The sequence below is a fragment of the Sorex araneus genome, chromosome 1 (assembly GCF_027595985.1).
Source record: "Sorex araneus isolate mSorAra2 chromosome 1, mSorAra2.pri, whole genome shotgun sequence".
Classification (NCBI taxonomy): Eukaryota; Metazoa; Chordata; class Mammalia; order Eulipotyphla; family Soricidae; genus Sorex; species Sorex araneus.
In genome coordinates, this window is record NC_073302.1 from 152693452 (window position 1) to 152715803 (window position 22352).

General features: G+C 45.3%; 1 protein-coding gene across 2 annotated transcripts in view; it reads right to left on the reverse strand.

Moving 5' to 3' along the window:
* Positions 1–6077: 6077 nt before the first annotated feature.
* Positions 6078–22352, reverse strand: part of GCNT4 (glucosaminyl (N-acetyl) transferase 4) — a 31705-nt gene continuing 15430 nt past the window's right edge. Inside the window, exons 2-3 of one of the 2 annotated variants that reach the window (XM_055123775.1) lie at positions 11266–11322; positions 6078–10746 (exon numbers count right to left, since the gene is read on the reverse strand). In XM_055123775.1, coding sequence (XP_054979750.1) covers positions 9375–10745 — 1371 coding nt within the window. In that variant the 5' untranslated portion in view covers position 10746; positions 11266–11322 and the 3' untranslated portion in view covers positions 6078–9374. The remainder of the gene's footprint in view (positions 10747–11265; positions 11323–22352) is intronic. The other variant, XM_055123774.1, reaches the window with a different exon arrangement.

Below are 22352 nucleotides of genomic sequence, written 5' to 3' on the forward strand. Positions count from 1 at the left end.
AATGCAGCGGCTACTGGCAGAAATACCTCTGTAAATAAATACAGAGGTATTTATTTATAAATAAGGTAGTAAATAAATACCTTAATTACTAAAATACCGGAATTCCAAAACCACGGGGCTGCTTTTGTGGCCATGCAACATCGTATGCTCTTCATTCTCAGCAACAGAAAACAAATAATCTAATGATGCCTTTTTGGCAGGTCTGATTGTTGGGGCAAATTCCAAATAATAATAATAGTGGGTTTTCTGTCAAAAATTGAATGTAATCAAAGTAAAGAGAGAGTAAAGTGAAAATCATCTGCCACACAGGCAGGGTGGGGATGGAAGGGGGGTATACTGGGGTTCTTGGTGGTGGAACATGTGCACTGATGAAGGGATGGGTGATTGATCATTGTATGACTGAGACTTAATCCTGAAAGCTTTGCAACTGTTCTCACAATGATTCAATAATAATAATAATAATAATAATAATAATAATAATAATAATAATAATAATTTGTTAAGGTCCTAAGCCCAGTACCTAAAATGTGAACATAATTGGAAATGTAAGGTTTTTATAGATGTCATTAGTTAAAACAGTTCCTACTGGAGTTGGCTGGGCCCCCATTATCCTCCAGTATCCTCATAGAAATATGGTGAGAACCAAGGCAAACACACTGAGAAGAGGTAGGCAGAGGCCAAAGGTCTGTGATGAAAGCCACCTTAGGAAACCAGGACACAGCAGGATGCCCGTGTGCAGAGTAAAAATCATCTTTGATGACAACGACTGTCTTATCTACAGTGAGTGTAGTGTTGGGATGATAATGTATGCATGAAAGTATCATTAGCAGTATTGTAAATCATGGGACTTCAATGAAAACGGGGAAAAAATAAAATACAAATGCATCCAAGAAATGTCTAAGCCTCATAAATCTTTGAGTGTAATTAAGTGATCATCAATATTTAAATCCTCAAAATAATCCAGTAGTGGAACGGAAATTTCATACTCTTCCGAATGAAGCCCTGCCATCAATACATCTATATTTTGAAGTTGGAATATGCTTCATGGGCCTGGCTGACAATCTCTTGACAGAGTTATTAATTATTTGTTAGGAGCTAAGAACAGTACTAGGGTGATGGGGATACAACAATCCATAGGAAACAGGCTGTCCCCAGTTCATAATCTTGTGAGAAACAGAAAATGTACCTCATTTTGAAATATATAGGAATATATATTCAAAATGTATTTTGAGATATATTTGAAAAATATAGGAAGATCTGATGGATGGGAGGGTGTTGGGAGATAATAACAACTGCCCTCCCCCAAAACCATGATTCATGGTCTTTGCTCAAAAATCACCATGAGTGGGACAGGAGAGATAGTACAGGAGGTAAGAAATTTGCCTGGCGTGTGCTCAAACCCAATTTAATCCCTGACACTGCATGATCTTCACAGTCTCTATCCAAAGTGACTTCCAAACACAGAGTTGGGAGTAGCCCACAGCATTACTGGGTGTGGTACACACACACACACACACACACACACACACACACACACACACACACATGCACAATCACCATAACTGATTCTCAGCAAGAGATGTGATACATAGCTGCATGCTGTGGCATTGTAATTTTGATATATACATGGCCTCCAAAAGCATGGGTAAGAATATAATGTAATAAAATTCTTAGGATGTAGCTTGATGATGAAATAAGACTTCCATGTCTTATTGTATCTTAATACAATTTAGTTGTGCTTACACAATTTCTAGTAATGTCTATCTTTAAAATTGGCTTATATTGGGGGCTGGGGCAATAGCACAGCGGGTAGGGCGTTTGCCTTGCACGCGGCCAACCCAGGTTCGATTCCCAGCATCCCACATGGTCCCCTGAGCACTGCCAGGAGTAATTCCTGAGTGCATGAGACAGGAGTAACCCCTGTGCAATGCCAGGTGTGACCCAAAAAAGCAAAAATAAAATAAATTAAAAAATTTTTTAATTTGCTTATAAAACTCTGACAGCCTGAGGGAAGAATTAGAATTAACTAAAGAAAAAAAAGAATAAAAAATGGTATTATCAATATTTAAAAAAAAAAGAATTAACTGAAGAGAAAAGGTGAGGATAACCGTTTCAGGTAGGAGCAATGATATGCAAGGTCTGTCCTGGGATTAAAGAGTCTGAATACTTGACAGCTCAAGGGCAAAAAAAGTAAATGAAAAGGAGACCAAGGAGAAAATGGGGACCAAATCTTGTAGATACTGGTAAGCTCTGGACTTTCTTCTTCATATAATGGAAAGTGTGGAAGGTGTTCAATTACGGAGTGAGAATGAAATTTGTCAACTATTCTGCTCTGTGCATGGGGTAAAGGTTGCAAACATGGATGCAAGACACAAAGGCACAACAAGGAAAGAAAAAAATTAATTGGACTTCACCAAAATTAAAAACTCTTGCTAATCAAGGGACAATTACAAGGGAGTGAAAAAAACAAACTACAGAGTGAAGAAACTGTTTACAACTCACGCAAATGATAAGCCCCTAGTAACCTAAATATATATACACCACTTTGTTGCTGTTTCATTTAGGGGCCACAGTCAGCTGTGCTCTATGAACCATACCATGCTGATGCTCCTGCACTTGAGCCATTTTTTTTTTTAACCCTCTAAAGAACTCTTAAAGCTCAGCAATAAGAAATCAAACAAATCAGGGACTAGGCAGATTGTTCAATGGGATGAGTCCATGCTTTGTATGCAGGAGGCCCAGGTTCTATCCCCAACACCTAAGCTTAGGAGCAATCCCCAAGCACCTCTGATTGTTAAGGCAGAGGACGGGTCTGAGGGCGGGTCACAGGGCGGGTCTTAGGGCGTGTCAGAGGGCGGGTCTTAGGGCGTGCTGCAGGGAGGGTCAGAGGACGGGTCTTAGGGCAAGTCACAGGGTGGGTCTGAGGGCGTGTTGCAGGGAGGGTTAGAAGGCGTGTCAGAGGGCGTGTCCGAGGGCGTGTCAAGGCGCGACAGAGGACGGGTCTTAGGGCATGTCACAGGGTGGTTCTGAGGGCGAGTCAGAGGGCATGTCTGAGAGTGGTTCAAAGGGCGGGTGAAAGATCAGAGGGTGGGTCAAAGGGCGGGTCAGTAGGCAGTTCGCAGGATGGGTCAGAGGGTGGTTCAAAGGGCGGGTTTTAGGGCGGGTCAGAGGGCAGGTCTTAGGGCGCGATGCAGGGAGGGTCAGAGGGCGTGTCACAGGGCGGGTCTGAGGGCGTGTCACAGGGCGGTTCTGAGGGCGTGTCACAGGGCGGGTCTTAGGGGACACAGAGGGCGGGTTCGATTCCCAGCATCCCATATGGTTCCCTGAGCACCGCCAGGAGTAATTCCTGAGTGCAGAACCAGGAGTAACCCCTGTGCATCGCCAGGTGTGACCCAAAAAGCAAAAAAAAAAGACCAAAAAACAAAGGGTGGATCAGAGGGCGGGTCTTAGGGCGTGTCAGAGGGCGGGTCTTAGGGCGTGCTGCAGGGTGGGTTAGAGGGCGGGTCTGAGGGCGTGTCACAGGGTGGGTCTGAGGGCTGGTCAGAGGGCGTGTCATGAGGGGGGGGCCTCTGAGTGGTGCAAAGGGCAGGTGAAAGATCAGAGGGGGGGTCAAAGGGCGTGTCAGTGGGGGTTCACAAGGCGGGTCAGAGGGTGGTTCAAAGGGCGGGTCAGAGGGCGTGTTGCAGGGCGGGTCAGAGGGCGTGTCCGAGGGCGTGTCACGGCGCGACAGAGGAAGGGTCTTAGGGAGTGTCACAGGGTGGTTCTGAGGGCGGGTCTGAGGTCCTGTCAGAGGGCATGTCTGAGAGTGGTTCAAAGGGCGGGTGAAAGATCAGAGGGGGGTCAAAGGGCGTGTCAGTGGGGGGTCAGAGGGTGGTTCAAAGGGCGGGTCAGAGAGCGTATCAGAGGGCAGGTCTTGGAGCGTGTCAGAGGGCAGGTCTTAGGGCGTTTTGCAGGGAGGGTCAGAGGGCGTGTCAAGGTGTGTCAGAGTCTTAGGTCTTAGGGCGTGTCACAGGAAGGGTCAGAGGGCGTGTCAGAGGGCAGGTCTTAGGGCGTGTCAGAGGGCGTGTTGCAGGGGGGGTCAGAGGGCTTGTCAAGGCGTGAGAGAGGACGGGTCTTAGGGCGTGTCACAGGGTGGTTCCAGTGACAGTAATTTTTGCCTTCGCATTTTTCCTGCTTTCCCCTCTGCATGTCTGGGTCCAAGGTGGTCCCAGAAAGACCAAGCCTGGGGCCTGGGGAATAATCCAGTGCCTTTTCCACACCCATGTTTGTGGTGTGTGAACCCACTGATCATCTGTCTGGAGTACAGCCTACTTGTGTTCTATGCAGAGTTAGATGAATATTTTCCCCAGAGAGCAAATTTGTAATCTTCTTTTCAGGGTTTCCGCATTATCAGTCTCATGAAACTAGAAGCCGGTTGTCTCAGTTCAGACAGAGATTTGTAGATACCAAGGTGGAAAAAAAAATTTTTTATAGGGGACCCACCCAGCAGTGTAGGGACGGGGCATGGTGAGACATGCAATGCCAGGAATTGAATTCAGGGCTATCTCCCTAGCCCTACAGGAAACTTTTGAATATAAAACAGCTTATTTCAGAATCAGATCTATGGGTCTTTAGTATGATGCTGTGTTTCTTTCCACTCCACCACCACTGCCTCAGAAGTACAAATTCTTCCCTAAGATTACTGTGGCTTTGTCTTGTAGTTCTCAAAAGTTAGAATTAACTCCAAGTTAAGAACTGATATTAGGTGATGGTTGGAAATGATCACTTTGAACGGGATTGAGGGCTGAAAGGAGGTAAATGGATATACATGATAACCTTTCAGTACCTTTATTGCAAACCATAATGCCCAAATGAAAAGAGATAGGAGGGAGGAAAGAGAGAGAGAGAGAGAGAGAGAGAGAGAGAGAGAGAGAGAGAGAGAGAGAGAGAGAGATAGATAGATAGATAGAGAGAGAGAGAGAGAGAGAGAGAGAGAGAGAGAGAGAGAGAGAGAGAGAGAACTTGTGTTAGGGGCCAGGAAGATAGCTCAACTGGCTGGGACAAGTGTAAGTGTGAGAGGCCAGGGTCAAGCCCCAGCACTGCCTGGTCCTGTAAGCAACATCCTTCCCATCTACCACCTCAACAAAGCAGTCAGACAGAAATAGCACCTGCCCCCACTGGTGTGATCAAAAACCAAAATTGAAAGAAAAGGTGGATAAATTGGGTGGGGCAGTGGGGGGAGGGGGTCAGAGCACACTTAGCAGTGCTAAAGGGTTATTCTTGGCTCTGTGCTCAGGACTAGCCCTTGGTAGTGTTTGGGGGAACATACGTGGGATTCAAATCAGGGTCAACAATGTACAAGGCAAGCACTTTCACCTCAGTACTATCTCGTCAGCCTAAGAGGTTAATTTTTATTGTTGGAGATCCTGCAAATGGCCTTACTTATTGAAATGAACCATGGTGTGTTACTGCAACATGCATAGTCCTTGCCAGCTAGAGAGGCTGGTGACTGTGGCAGCTTTAGAAAGGATGACTGGGGGCATTCTCAGAGATGGGGAAAGGGGACCACCAATGCCAAATAATACCCAGCTTAGTAGAGCTGGGAAAAGTATTGCCCAAGAGGGGACTCTCTAATGAGGGGAAGTTCATTTGGAGTCACTCATCAACCAAACCTGAGGACCGCAGTAGAGCTAGGACTCCATGTCCATGGCACTGACAACCAAGGCTGTCTTGGTGGTGCATAGAAAAAGAGTCTTGATTTTCTACGGATTGAGGGACATGAAATAATGAGCTCAACCTCTTCTATTCACAACGAACTTCCAAAAAGTTAAGCATGCAAAAAAAAGAATACTTGTTCTAGTCATTCACAAAGGAGAAAACAAGATGAATGGAGATGAGAATTTGAAATACTCAGAGACCTTTTCCAAGTAAGCAACTCCAATTCATGTGCTTGTATTCTGTGTATAATATACACACGACATTTCTTTCAGGCGGATGTGAAAACTAACTTCAAATACCGTGCAAGTGTTAGAAACTGAAAGAGTCTTTGTGGGAAATTAGAACAACCAGAGGAAGGAAACACTGCAAATTAAATAGCATTGATTTTTGCAGCACATTTTATTTTACAATACTGGAAAAATAACATATAGCAGCAACTTATAAACATGTGTATAATTATCACAATTATTTGTTAATTATACTCAGATATGATACAAAAATGCAACCAATCTATGACTCATACAATAGAAGATTGTCTTTTGAAAATAAAATGGACAAAAACAGAAAGTAGTAAATTTGAAGAGACCAGTGGAAAGTGTTAAGGAAAATCTCTCATTCATTAACAACAATAACAACAAAAAAAATAACATACAAAGAGCACATTCAGTTTGCATTTCACTCTCAAAGAAAACTGTCATTTTTTTCTCTATAAAATATGTCAAAACGTGTATATGCACATGTGTTATAATATTCACATTCTGGAAGGCAAGAAAAGTGCTCAAATTTAAATATCCTATTTATATATATTGCCTAAAATACTCAAAACATTAAAAACAATAAGTAACAATGATCTTGAAATATTTTATTTCAGCAGATTGTACATTTAGATATATTTTGGTGGCTTTATTAATATTATATCATACAATTTTCATTATTTCATATAATTTTGAAGTGTTGGGCTTACCATCAAGTATAGAGCCTAGATTCAATAAATACTATGCAAATATAATAAAAACACAAACCATGGAACATTAACTAGGTCAGAGGGAATCATACCAGATTTGTTTAGGGAAGGGTCTGGCTTGAAGGAGGATTGAAATCATGCAAGGAATCCACGGGAATCTCAGGCAAAAGAGAGGCCAGGGAGGGGGATCTGACAAGCTCCCTGAACTGGATCAAAGGGAATAGAGGCCCCAGAACTGGATCAAAGAGCAAAAGAAGGCACTGCCAGTTGTTCATGGTTCTGTGGGTTATTTAACTACTCAATTGATTAACAACACGAAAACTTTCCACTACACAAGACAAAATGCATTTCTCACCAGGAGGTTTGACAATTATGTTTCAGCATTTGTATTTTCTGACGGAGGCAAAGAAAAAAGACTTCAAAAGGATTTTGTGTTTTTAACACATTGATGCCAGATCTGTGATTTGTGTTTAAGTCAAATCCAAGTGTGAGCCACTGGTGGTATGTGCCTGCATCAACATTAGCCAGGGTGATAGAAAGAAGTCATTCTCTTCTCACTCCCTATGTAACCTATAGGACCAATTTGCTCACGCCATTGTCTTATAAAGAGCCCTAAACCTGGTTTCCCTTCATACCTGGAATCCTTCTGTTCAACAACTCAGTCCTGCTATTGGGCCTTGTCTTTATATTTTGAAGACTTTCCAGCAAAGGAAATTGGTTTAGTCTCACAATAGGGTAGGATCTATGTTTGCCTTTAAAAAGTTGACACTTAGACATTTTAATAGTTCATTCCTGTTCTCAAGCCGCTTCAAATGCGATTTCAACGAATTCTCAGAAAATTTTTGTGAGGAAGCATGGACAGACCTCTAGGATGCAGGAACACAGGCTCAGAGACCAGTGACCTTGCTTGTCATGGTCACACACACTCATGAATGGGTGAGCATCTAAAGAACTTGGTTCTGTCCAATGCATTTATTTATAAGAGCACTGGCTAAGCCACAGTTGTTTCCTGAACATGTAACTGATGAGGGAAGAGGAAAAATGGGGGGAAATTAGCTCGAGAGAAGAAAGGGAGAGAAGAGGTGTTTCATGACCATGAGCATTATAAATTTTTAAGATAAGCAAAGTGCATTTCACAGGTGGAGTACAAATATTATAAAAGTGTTCACATACTTCAGTCATGGTCTGGAGAATTATATCCTTATGTAGTCACTAAGGCTGAGATTGAAATATATCATCAAGAAATATTTAAAAGTCTGAGAATTTCCCAAGAGACTAGTAAAAATGTTTTACCCTATCCTCAGAGCCCCACTGCTGCCCCATTTCACTTTCAGTACAATAAGTTACAATAAAATCTGGGTAAGGAGCCAGGATCTAGCTCACTAGGAGGCCACATGCTTCACATGTATAAGATCCTGGGTTTGATTTGATCCCGGGAACTTCTCCCCCCAAATATGTATTTGATTCAGTCGGTCATTTCCTAAGGTGAGGATATTATAGAATATGATTAATGAATATTTTTTCCTCTATCCTAAGGGAAAATAGCCTTTTCTCTCTGGAGATAGGCTCAGAAGATGAAAAAACAAAAATAAAAACAAACCCAACTCGGAGCTCTTAGGATCTTAAAGTTGGATTTCACTTAGTTGCTGGAGAAGAAAAAAGCTTTAGGAATAATTCAGAAAGTTGTCATATTTCACATTACCTTTTCAAGGAAATCCAGTTACCTTTAGCTTAATCGCATCATAAATCAAAATTATACTCATTCACAAAAATATACATATAATGATAATCTCTGAACCAACTTAATTTCAGTGTTCTACAGTGTGACGCTGAACTTAATATGTTCTTTATAATCAGTAAATGCATTGTCAAGAAACAGGTGAATTATAAAAGAACTAATTCATGACACCATTGTGTGTTAAGATGCAACACTCATCTTTTTAGGTACCTCCTGTCCCACCCTGCCCCCTCTCTCAAGGCCTCCCCAACTTCCACACACTCTAAACACCCAGCCAATAGTCTCCTGTCTTAGGATTACATGAGACACATACCAAAAGTTAAATTACGCTTTGGCATCTGGATAATTCTTTGAGCTTTCCTGAGGTAGTGGGGGGTTCTCTCCTATTACTATAATAGCTCAGTCTAGAGAAATGATCTAAGAGATGAGCAGATGACAGTTCTTGTGCTTAAACATTATTCTGAAAGGAGAGGTTTATATGGTTATCATCACTACACACTCCAAGCTTCTTCCGTAGAATCCTGATAGTTCTGTGGAGAATTTATCCCATTGAACAATGACGGTAAGCTACAGTTTCTTGAAGGCACTGTCTAACTCCTATCTTGGGTTTAAGTTCTTGAATTTAAAGGAGTCCTAAATCCTACTTAGCCTGAAATTCCTAACATAGTGCCTGGCATACAGTAGGAGCTCAACAAATACCTGATGATTGAATGATTAAGATCATTGAATGTTTAAGACCTCTGATTTATCTCAGTGAAATTACAAGCAAAAGCAAAAGCAAACAAACAAACAAACAAAATGCACCCAAAATCAGGCTAATTCCAAAGATTATGTCTCTCTCCATTGTGTGCAGAATATTAGATCACTTTCAAAGTATGAGGAGGTTAAGTGCAAATGGTACTGGGCTGGTGCAGTACTCAACTCCATGCTTAATTCCATAAGTCCCTTTATCAAAAACCTTAGTTTCCTCAAGATTTAATGTAATGGTGTGGTTGTGGGAGTTTTATCCATAAATAGCATTTCTGAAGACAGAGAGATCCACTCTCTCTGTTGTTCTTCAAGCTTTTCTGCCAAGCATTTAATTAGGATGGGGTCCACCTTAGAATCAAATTTATTAGCAAACCAATGCCCGTCTTTTATAAGCCATCTTAACTCTGCTGCCCCATAGATACACACACTCCGGAGGTGAGAACCAGTGCATTTGGGGTAGAAAAGGCCTTCATAATAATTCCATTTGACAAGGCGGGTTTTACTCTGTAAGTCAGAAACATCATCAGCTGACCTAGAAATCTCTCCAGGTACTCCTGGTAGCCGAATTAAGGTAGCCCAAAAATGCTCATCAGGTGAGTATGTATCTTTAGACCAGGCAAAGAAGTCTTTAACAAGGGAACTGTTGAAAATATACTTAACAAATGCTCTACTTAAAACAAAATAAGCGCTGCCAACAAATATCTCAATGTTATGAGGGGGTGCTTCCTTGGAGATGTTTGTCTTTACTGGTAGCTTCACTCGCTCATTGGGTATCTGTCTGAGTTCATGGTGATACATGAATCTTTGCACTTTACTTTTAGGGGGTGTCACTGTCTCTAACATACTTGCTCCATTCAGTTTCTTCAATTCCGACACTAATTCGAAGTTTGACTTCAAAGGAAAATCTTGCCCACACAGATTGATAACATATTTCCATTGAACTGAAGACTTGAGAAGGTCTGACAAACAATTTAAATCAGCCTGTAGCCTGGAGATGTGCGCATATTGCACAGTCTCTAGTTTTGAGGCAATAAAAACATTGGTGAAGCAATTGGCTAAATTGTTCATGGCAACTTTGAAGGCATCAGGTGACTTGCGGTCATAATGGATGCAGTAAATATTGTGTGGGTTGTATATGGCACGGAGCAGCCTTTCCACCATAATTGCATCTTTGTGAACAACAAGAGAATAAGCTATTGGGAACTTCTCCTCCTCCTTTGAAACAAGCTTTTGATGGTAACTTCTTAGAGCCTGATAAGTGTCACAGTTGCTGGTCACAGTCATAACATCATCATCATCCAAGTCAATGATGTCTCTTCTTCTTATTTCCAGACTTTTGCCAATTTCCAAAGGCTCCTGTTCATAAACACCAGAACAGTTAACTTCATACCCAGCTTCATCCTTCATATGGGTGTATCTGTTTCTTACGAAAGGTGAGGTACTTAGAGAATGTTCAACCAAGTAAATGCCCTTTTGAGGGAAGAGGAATCTTCCCACATTGAGAAGCTTCAGCAAGGAGAACAGCCAGAGGGTTAAGAACAGGATGAAAATTTTCTGCTGTAGGAGGTATTTAAAACAACATTTGAATTTCTTCATTCTATAAAAGAAAGGGAAAATTTTGGTTTAAATAAAGAGAAAATTGATGCAGTTTAATCAAAATTCACTGGGTACCTACCACATGCCAGGAAGAAAGCTGGGCTCAAAGATGAGTCTGATCACTGGGAATATTTTCTGGCATTTCTTTCTCTTTTTAAATATTTTTTTCTTTCAGTTTTAGGGTCACACCTGGTGGTGCTCAGGGGACAATTTGTGGTGCCAGGGATCAAAGTGGGTCAGCTGCGTGCAAGGTAAGTGCCTTACTTGTTGAACTATTTCTCTGACCCGTTTTTTTTTTTTGTCTGTTTGTTTTTTGCATTTCTGTGTTATCTATACCTAATATTGAGAGTTGTGGGACAGCAAATAGAATAAGAAATAATGTAAACTAAAGTATATGTCCTGTATCCCTTACACCTTAACTTGCATACTTTAGCATATTTTGGGAGGGATGATCCCCCTTTGGACAAAGTTCTAGAGATCCAGATGCCATCAAGGGTCCTCAGAGATACAAATTGCCTACCTGAGGTGAAAAGGAACATCAATCTTGATTTACCTTCACATCTTGATGAGTTCAAGACTGAAAGGCAGATGGGAAAAATAAAATCCAGTAAATCCCATTGCTGTAGAATGATACAGTCATGTTTTGAACCCTAATCCCCTCTGCAACATTAGCAGGTAGGGCATTGTGGAGATGATTAGGCAGGAAGAGGAGAGAAACTTCATGAGTGGATTCAAATTCTTATAAAAGAGACTTGAAGGGCCAGGGATGTAGCTCAAGAGCAGAGCACTTTTGTTTTGCATGTGTGGGATCCTGAGTTTGATCCCTGACACTACCAACAATTTAGGAAAAAAGCAAAGAAAAAGAGAACCTGCCCCTCCTACATCCATCCACTTACCCCCCCCCCCCACACACCCATTCAGACACGCTTACACAGGTTCCATTGCTCCTTCTCCCCTTTGGCCATGTCAGGACACTTTGATGAGATCTTAGGATATGAGCCAGGAAGTGTTTCAGACACTGAATCTGCCAGTGCCTTGAGCTTAGACTTCCCAGCCACTGTGAGAAAGAGATTTCTGCTGATGGTAAGCCATCTCAGCTACAGTAATAACATATTTAGCAGAGGAACTAAGGAACTAAGGAACTAAGACAGTCACCTTCAGGACTAAGTCACCTTCAGGAACTAAGAGAGTCACCTTCAGAAAGAAGAAAAGGGTAGGAGTAATAGTACAGAGGGTAGGATGTTTGCTTTGCATGTGGCCAACCCAGGTTGGATCCCCAGCACCCCATATGGTCCCCAGAGCCCTCCAGGAGTGATTCTTGAGCAAAGAGCCAGAAGCAAGTTCTGAGCACTGCCACATGTGACCCCCTCCCCCCTCAAAAAAAGCAAAAATACGAGGGTGAGAGTAGTGGTGCAAATACCCCATGAGGTAGGAGAGGTATAGAGAGATTATGAATTTCCCTAATTTTTTAGTGTTAGCCTCAGGTGATCACAGGAATTAGCTACTTGGCTTTTAGAAATGAAAAGAACCTGACTTACAGTGGGAGTGGGTGATATAAAATCACTTTTTTTTTTTGTGAAGCAAGATAGTTTTTATTGAAACTTCTTTAGGTGTGAGGGGAGAGAAAGGGAGAAGTGTGCTCAAAAGAGAACAGGGACTTCTCCAGAGTGGAAAGAGGTAATCAAAACATGATCAAGGGAGAACACGGGGTTGAAGAGCAAGCCTGTAGAACCATTTTGGAAGCAGTGTTTGTCTATTTTAAAAGCACCTCCCAGAAAAACTTCCACATGGGCTAAGAATGTTCTCTGAAGTGAGGCACTGATTAGTTACATCCGCACTTTGGGAGAAGGCCTGGGATAAACCTGCATGTGTCCCTGTGGATTCATCCCCACCATATTGTGTGAACAAAAATAAACAAAACACTGGGCTCTGTATGGTATGTTCACAACTGAATCCCAAACAGCTTCTCCAGACCCAGTGGGGGCCATGCAAGGAACGTTTGCTGGCACACTTCTGCTTCTTCTGTCATAACTAAACTACCCAAAGTCTGCCATAGTACTGGGAATGAAGCCAGAGTAATGTGTAAATGAGTGAGCATGGCTGTGTTCCAATAAAACTTTATTTACAAAAACAGGCAGCTGACTGGATCTGGCCCATGAGCTGACATTTTCAGAAACACCCTGTATAGACACAGCACTGGGAACTGCAGGTGCTTTGCAGGGGAAAAGGCAGTGATAGAAGCGGAGGTTCAAATACCAAGAACTCATGCACAATCTCCTAACATGTCTCAGTAGACCATAATAAGGATGTAATTATAAGTAATTTTCTTACAAAGGACGTAATTATAAGTAATTTTCTTACAAAGAGCAAGAAATCAGAACCTGATTTCTCTTTTGTTAGTTTCTTCTGCATTGATCAGTTGAAAAAGATCTGGGAATGAGTCTCATCCACCCCAAATCGCCTGTCTCCTTTAAAGAACAGTATCTTGGGGCTGGGGAGGTAAGCGCAACAGGTGGAGGCATGCTTTGTGTGCAGGAGGCTCGGGTTTGATCCTTAGCACCCAGTGTGATCCTGAGCACCAAAAGGAGCGACTCCTGAGTACTAAACAGGTGTAGCCCCAAAACAATCATTTTAAAAAGATTAAATTAGATGAAAAGATTAGTCATTGAAATAAAGATCTCTCATCCACAGTGAGGGATCCTGCAGAATCTGGGTCAGAGGGTCCACATCCACGTGCCAATCCCTCCCCTGACTTTTCCTAGGGACCCGCTCTCAGCCCACTGCTCTTCTCTCCCACACTCATCTTTGCTCTTTGGATTTCAACTTCTATGTATGCATCGGCAATGTCCTTATTTCCAGTCCTCACTTCCTGCCTGAGTTTCTGATAGAAACATCTAATTGCTTTAGAGATGTCCCCAGTGGCTATTCCACAGGTATTTGACCTCAAGCTGACCTCTTTCCCTTTCCTTTGCATTGGGTCTCAATAGATGATGAGGCTACAATCCAAACCTGGAATGTGAAAGTCAGCTCATTCTCTCATTTCCCTCGCACACTAACAAATCAATCACCTACTTATGCCTCTCGTCCATCCCACTAACAAATCAATCACCTACTTATGCCTCTCATCCATCCCATCTTCTCCACTCACGTTGGTTTTTTTTTTTTTCTTTTTGGGTCACACCTGGCAATGCACAGGGCTCACTCCTGGCTCTGCACTCAGGAATTACCCATGGCGGTGCTCAGGGGACCATATGGGATGCTGGGAATCGAACCCGGGTCGGCCGGGTGCAAGGCAAAGACCCTACCCGCTGTGCTATCGCTCCAGCCCTCCACTCATGTTGGAAGGTCCAGACAACGTTTTCTTTTTCTCTTTTGGTCACACCCGGTGGTACTCAGGAATGTCCCCCGACTGAGGTTTAGAGGACTATATGTGGTGCAGGGATTGAACTAGGTTGGTCACATGCAAGGCAAGTGTCCTGCCCACTGTACTCTCCCCAGTTTCCAGACAACATCCTTACTGAATCAGCACCAGGATCAATCCTAACTAGGCTCATGGCTCTGAGTCCTTTTTCTGGTCTCAGCTTTTGATTCCCACATAGCAAACTGACACGTGTTCCACACACTCAGGCTCAAGGCTGACGTTCCTGCCAGTTGGATGGGAAACCTAACTTCTGGTGCTCAAAGCAACATAAACTACAACCCCAGAATCCCTAGCACATGTTGAGAATTAGGTGCTGGTTTAGAAAATGAATAAATCCCAAATCACTCAGACTGAATTGTCATTGTCCTCATTCACAGACATGAGGCATAAATAGGAAGCAGTTTACATAAATGACTAGAATTAGAATGTATCTTAGCCAAAGTCAACGTTTCCTTTTATTCCCCTCTCACTTGATCAACTTACAGAATCTTCCATTAGCATCAGTTATTGGTCCTCCTGATACTACAGTAATAAAAGACTTCACATTTCTTAAAAGGTTTATGAAGTCTTCCAGATTCTGATGTCATTTATAGGCACCATTAAGCTAACCTTTTCCCCTTATATTGAAATGTGGGATTTGTCTGTGCTGCATTCTCTTTTCTTTCTTTTTTTTTTCTTTTTGGGTTACACCCAGCAATGCACAGGGGTTACTCCTGGCTTATGCACTCAGGAATTACTCCTGGCGGTGCTCAGGGGACGATATGGGATGCTGGGAATCGAGCCCGGGTTGGCCAAGGCAAGGCAAGTGCAAGGCAAATGCCTTACCCTCTGTGCTATCACTCCAGCCCCCTCTTTTTCTTTCTTTAAATGATCACTTTTTTTAAACATGAAGGGATGGAAGGGAGGGAGGAAGGAAGGAAGGAAGGAAGGAAGGAAGGAAGGAAGGAAGGAAGGAAGGGAGGAAGGGAGGGAGGAAGGGAGGAAGGGAGGAAGGAAGGGAGGGAGGAAGGGAGGAAGGGAGGAAGGAAGGGAGGGAGGGAGGGAGGGAGGGAGGGAGGGAGGGAGGGAGGGAGGAAGGAAGGAAGGAAGGATGGATGGAAGGAAGGAAGGAAGGGAGGGAGGCAGTCTGGCTGGCTGACCCAGGCTGAGACAGGGGTCTGGACACCAGCCTGGTGGCAGAGTCTGGGCTGTGCCAGGCTGCCAGGGCTGCTTGCCTGAAGAGGGAAGGTCCTGGGGCACATGGGGAAGGGAGAGTTGCCAGGCACACAGGGCAAAGTCCTGGGGAACTGACTCTGGGTCCCATGTCTGGGTTAAGACTCATTTCGAGGAAAGAAAGGGTGTTGGGATGGCCCGGGCCCCTCACTCTGTGATCCTCGTTCCACATTCCACACAACCAGGGCTGTGGAGAGCCTCCATGGAACCGTGCTTCGTGAACACCTGTTTCTTGTTGGTTGCACCGTGCTTCGTGAACAACACCTGATGGGGAATCAGGATGTCTTGTCACGCTCACAAGTTATGGCTGGTTTATCAGCTGCAGACACTTGAGGGCAAACAGGCAGGGAGAAGTATATAAGGGGGGAAGTCACCTAGCTAGTTGGTTCCCCCTCATGCATCCCTCTTTCCTCCTTCTCGTTCCCCCTCGTTCCCATTTCTTCCCTAATGCATGAGAAAGTTCCTGAATAAATCGCAGCCAAAAGGATCTCCGAGTTGCGTGTTTCTTCGCTGGATGAAGCGGCGCGCGACACAGGGCATCTTAAGGGGCAGAGCAGCCTGTTGTGGAGGAAAGCGGGCGTGCTGGGGGAAGCAGCAGCACCCCTTTGCTCTCCCACTCCAAGTCAAGCAACCCCCACCTACTTCCTACGGTCAGTAAGGATGACCTGGACCACCCCGGCAGTGCTTGAGGGTCTCCGGGGGTGCACCTAGGGATGTCCCAGACCATGCTGTACCCGGGACAAAGCAGACACCCTCACCCTGTACAATCTCCCTAGCCCTGAGTGAAGGTATTTCCGGCTCCCTCCCTGTGTCCCGGGGTAAGACGTGGAAAGGGGTGAAGGCACAAGTCTCTTGGTGGAAGTGAACGGGCTCCTGAGCTCAGAGGTTTAAGACCATGGTCCGCCACCCAGCAGCACAGCCCAGGAGCTGCAGGGAGCAGAGAGGACCCCAGACCATCACTCCCTGATACAGCGCAACCTCCATCTCTACCAGCTGCAGCCCAGGCCTGGCAACAGCCGCAGGACCCAGCCTTGCAGTCGATGGGCTTCAGCTGAGCAAGGTCCACGGGGCCTGGGCTGGCAGTCAAGCAGGTGACACAGTTCCCAGGACACAGGGCAGCAAACACCTCACCTGCGTCCCTCTCACAGGCCCACAGGCAGGAAGCAGGTAGGTGTATGACTGCCAGGATGTGACCTTAAAGTTACAAATCATTTTCCATCATGCCACACTTCCCCTCCCGGCTGCCCAGGCCACGGGGAAAGCCTCACCTGTGTGGTTCATGGCCACAGAGATCTAACTTCCTAGTGGCCCTTTTGGGCCGAAGGAGTGAGAGCTGCAGTTTATTGGGATATTTCAATAAAAACCCAAGAGGGAGATTCAAGGAGGCCTTTTCCCCCAAACCATCTTCTCCCCTTAGCCCTCCCAGGCACTGTTTACAGCCGCAAAGGAAATGGAAGGTGCAGGGAGGCGCTCTGCGCTAAGTGGCTCTAATTGCACTCAGGGCTAAGTGACCGTGGCCATTAGCAGCTCTCCAACCAGAGCTCCTTAAATGAGCCTCTGCAGAGCCTACCACTGCAGAATTCTGCTAGGCTTCCTTTCCCAGGGTAGGAAGAGGGAGAGTGGGAGCAAAGCTCTGAAGGTACAACTGAAAGGCCATGGTCCATATTGCTTCTTGCAGGGGTGGGGTGGGGCGGGAGTTGTTTCTCTCCCCACCCCCAGTTCCCGGCTCCCTCCCTGCTCACCTGCAATTCTCTCCAGTGCCCCCCATGGAGAGGGACACTGAGGAGAGAGGGGAAGGAGCTTGGTGGGCCTCAGGTGCCCTAGGCCAGAGCTACTCAGATTCTCCCTCTTATCTGAACCACCTGGTGAGCAGTTAATGCACCTAGATCCTAATGTCAGTCCTAATCTTCCTAATAAGAGACCACGCAGGGCCATGACCCAGAATCATATCTCAAGGAATTCCAGGGGCCTCCCAGTCTTGAGAACCATTGCCCTAGATGAGAGTGCTCAAACTTCTCCCACTCACAACCTTTTGGCCACACAGTGAGCACTGCCCAAAGCTCCAAACACTCATGACAATTGATTTTGAATGAATTTTTGGCCGCTGTGCACCTAGAGACCTTTTGCTGTGGCCTCACTTGCTGTCCCTGCCACATTCAGTTACATGACCTTCTGGGGTCCTAACTCACACTTTAAGAAGATGAGTTCTATTTGTGTGGAGGGATTAGACCACACCCAACTGTGCTGGGGGGTTGCTCCATCTCTGTGCTCAGGCATCAAGCCTAACAGTGCTCAGGGGACTTGTATGTGTTCCTGGGGTAGAATCAGGATCAGCCACATGCCAGATCTTATCCTCTGTACCAGATTCCAAAACAGCGTTTGACTCTCTGCAGAAAGAGGATAAAAAATGAAAAAAGGGCTCAGGGCAGTATAGCAGGTAGGTCTTGCTGGACTGCCTGTACTATGCTGTGTGGGTAGGGTTCAATCCCCGGTACCCGCTATGGTCCCCCAAGTCCGCCAGGAGTGATCTCTGAGCACTGCCAAAAGATGAGAAAAGGAGGTAAACCCCCAAAGTCCATTTTCTCTCCTGAGAGGGAAGTTAAGAATCTAGCCTAGGGCCGGAGCAATAATGCAGTGAGTGGGTGAGGTTCCTCCCTTACACACAGCAGACCCAGGTTCAACCCTCAGAGTAGTCTCATACAGTCCTCGGAGCACCGCCAGGAGTGATTCCTGAACGCAGAGTCAGGAGCACGGCCTGAGCGTTGCCAAGTATGGCCCCCCAAAACAAAGGAAGAATCTCTCCCTTGCTGCTGTCAGGGCTCTAGGCACCCTGCACAAGCGGGTCCCCTCCAGAGGTTCTTTGTGCTCCAGACCTTTCTTTTCTTCTCTGCTCAGGTGCCTGTTCAAGCCTAGGGAAAGTGTGTGCGTGCGTGCGTGTGTGTGTGTGTGTGTGTGTGTGTGTGTTCCAGAACATTACACAGGACATGTGTTTGTGTGTATGTGTATGTCTAAGAGTCACCAGAGAACTTTAGTCAATTTTAGCTGTTCAGGAAACAGCTTCCCCTCACCTTTCTGACAGCGGGTGGCGGGGAAGGGGGCTGGGAGTGTCCTCAGGAAGGAGCACTGACAAGGACAAAGGCCTTGCTCAGCAGATGAGCGGACAAAGGGGAGGACCCTGGGAGTCCCACCGTTCATGGCCCTCTGGTCAAACAGCAGAGGAGTTCACTTTGGTGACACCCCTGCCCTGAGCTCAGGCCAATCAGGTGCTTGGACAAGTGTCTCAACCTCTCCACGCCACCTCTATACTCTCATCCCCAGGAAAGGGACTATAGTGACAGCAACTGCCTCACCTTCCTGGGATTCCTCCTCTCCCTCCTCCTCACCTGTTTGCAGGAGAGCAACTGTCTCACCTTACAGAGATTCCTCCTCCCCTCACCTGTTTGCATCGTCAGTCCCACCCTCAAGCCTTCTTCCCTCCTCCCCCTCCTCCTCCTCCTCCTCCTCCTCCTCCTCTTCTTTCTTATGACTCTATTAAAGACCCTACTGAGACCTACAATTGCTCTTTTCTTTTCTCCAATCAACCTCCTAAATCTTCTCCCAAGTCATAAACTGACTTAACATACATTAGTATTTTACAATGAATGCCTATTGTAGAATATATTATTCTGCATATTATTCATAGTATTATTCATGTAGTTATTATTATTCACATTATTATTAACATTATTATTCATGTAGTAATATGTTTACTCATATTGTTATTCCTGTTGAATCACTGAGTAAAGAGCTATGACGTGGGACAAGGTTTGAAGGACCTGGAGTAACTGTGTATAGTAAATAATTCACAAGGCAGAACCTATTCCCTTACAGCACAACACGGAGGCACCAAGAGTCAAAGAAATAGCCAGGGGTTACAGAACTCCAAACTGGACCCACAGAATCTTGCTCTGTGGATGTGCTCCTAATCCTCTAGGCCAGAACTTCCTAAACTTATTTTTAGGAAAAAAAAAAGTCTACCTTCTTTAAGTGAACAAATGGAAATTGCCCCCAGTTCCACTGAAGGGTCCTGTGACCCCTGGGAGTGGGGCAGGGCACGGGCACAGCCTGTTTGGGAAAGACCGTGGAGGCTGGAGGCAGGCGCTAACTCCTCACTGTGAGTAGAACACAGTGAAAGGGCTTAAAAATGTTGGCAGCATCAAAGTTTTCTAAACTCTGAATGACCAAATTTAAACTCAACCTTGGAATGAATGGGAGGTGCTTCTGCCAGCTCACCCAGGCCACATTTCTCAGGCAAAAAGAAACTTCCAATGTGAGGGGGAGGGGCAGGGGGTAACAGAAGGGCTGCTCTAAGCAATGCAGTCTCTTGGAAAATAAAGAAAACCTGCTTCATATTTTCCACAGCAGTCTCCATCCTTGACTATAATTTCTCCTCACTATGTCTTCTCTGATGCTCCTAAAGCTGGAACAGAAACAAACAGCAAAGTCTGTTGGACGTCCTGGCACCTTCCACCTCCTTGAAGGGATTATGATTTCCATGGAGATTCTGTGCAGAGGAGGTGGGGCTAGGCCATGTGCTAATGAAGAGACCAGACTTGCGGCCTTGTGCTGGCGCAGCCTAAGACACCCTGTCACCAGGCTTCTCACTGATCCACACTTGGGGCCCCCTGAGAATCGCTGCTTAGATTTTGTGATCCCTGGAACGGAGCCCAGGGCCTCACACATGCAGGTAAGTGCTCAACTGCAGGCCCTAACTGCTATTAAATTTAGAAATCTAAGTGAAATCTGTCCACGTGAAGACTATTCCCTCTCTGAGTCAGCCACCTCGAATTTTTTGAACTTTGTGTTAGCAGAGGCCAGTTGGCAAAATACGACGTGAAGAGTTTGTTGATTTAGAAATGTCGGGATTTTGTTTCTTTTATAGCGCTGTAAGGATGAGATCACGGAAAACAAATAAAAAGGATCCCCACCTAAATGAATAAACTCAGGCCTTCTACAGGAGCTCGGCGCTCTCAATACACCCATTGATTCTCTCGGGGACAAACTAGCTCCTCACCAACACCACAGAGTTGAGGCCTCAGCCCTGCAGTGGGAGGATGACTCAGCCACGTGCATTTCCTCTCCGCCCACAGCACCTGGAGAACTGTGCAAAGGAGCAGGAGAGCAAGTTTCTGCCCAGATGGCCAGACCCTCTCATTGTTCTAGAAGATAGTAAAGGCAAGAGAGATAGTACAGAGGCCAAATAGTACAGCCGGAAGGGCACTTGCCTTGCATGCGCCCAAACGGGTTCAATTCCTGACACCACATACGGTTGGTTCCCTGAACACTGAGCCAGGAATGATCCCGGAGCACAGAGCCAGGAGTAAGCCCGAGCATCACTGGGTGTGACCAATGACTCCCCTTCCCACCCTTGCAAGCGAGCAAACAAACAAACAAACAAAAAACTAGATCAGGCTCAAACCAGTAGACAGTTACTTTGGAAAACAAGAGCTTCTGGCCTGGTGTGGTACAAAGCACACCCAAGACAAGCAGTTCTCAGATTGTGAGGTCACAGGCTGGAGGAGGAAAGACAGACCTGTCCACTCCACTTACGAAAGGAAACACATTCTTTCTTGATTTTCTTCAGAAAGTCTCAGGCAGAAAAATCAAGTCACCTGCCCCACCCCACGGCAGCAAGGACAGACAGGGCGTCCCTGGAGACTTGTTTGCAAACACACCCCTGGTGGGGCTATTTGACACTCTCTTTTCTGTTTCTTCATTTCCTTCTAAATGACTCCTATTCGGCTGTTTGGAAACTTGTGGGAAGAAAACACTTCCTAACAGAGGCCTACGTGCTTCTCTGTGGAGTAAACACTGAAACACTAGAATTTACTTGTCTGGTTCTGCTGCAGGATACATAATAATGAATTTCGAATGCCTAAAGCAGCCCAGGAAGCCAAATGCTAACCTCACAAGAACTTGCTTAGTCAGTAAGAACAAATTCCTCCTCCTTCCCCCACTGAAAGATAATAGAAGCTTCCCCATTGGCTAACAGGTTCACTGATGAGAGGGTGACTCTCGAACCCTGGGTTCCCAATTACATATGGTAGGTATGTCCAGCTGCTCTTCTTCAAGGGAGTGGACACAAAGGGAACCTCTGCTCCTTAGAACCAGGAGGCGCTTATGGCATCCAGTTCAACCCCGGTCAACTACCCATAGCCATGCTCCAGGGACACATGATACCAGCACTTCCTAATAGTCTGTGTCCAATTCACATGACTGTTTTTCTTCTTCGTCTTTATTGCTTGAGGTAATGTGACTTATTATACTGTCAATGATGGTTTCATGCATATATTATTCTAGCACCACCCCCCCCCTCACCAGTGTACCCTCCCTTTCAACTCCCTGACCCCCGCAAACTCAATTCTGGGCATCAATTCTCCTTTCCCAGTAACACGATCTTTAGCCTCTTCAGTAAATTTGTGAGGCAGGTGCTACCATTATCTCCATTTTCTACATTTGGAAGCCGAGTCACAAAAAGGTGAATGCATGTGGAGGAGCCAGTACTTTCTTCATTCAGAACCTGGCGGGATTCAGGGCTGACTCCTGGCTCTGTGCTCAGGGATTGCTCCTGGAGGGGCTCAGGGACCAAATAAGGTGCTAGAGGTCAAATCCTAGGGGTCAGCTGCAAGGAAGACAAGCACCCTACATACTCTGCTATAATCCGGCCCAAATAAATTATTTAAAAATTAGAATACTAAATAAATAAAACGACATTCCCAGAGGACAAGCACAGCCAGTTGAGGTTTGCAGGGAGGAACGCAGCGCAGCAGCTCTGCGACGACTCTCTGCAGGGCGGGAGTCCTCACTGTCCCCACTAAGTCCAGAATCCTTAGGGGCAGCTCTTGCCAGAGGTGCAGGCTGGCATTCCTGTTGGGCAAAGTCCTCTCCAAAGACCAGATGGCAGGACTGAGAAGGCCCTGTTGGCCGCATGGTGA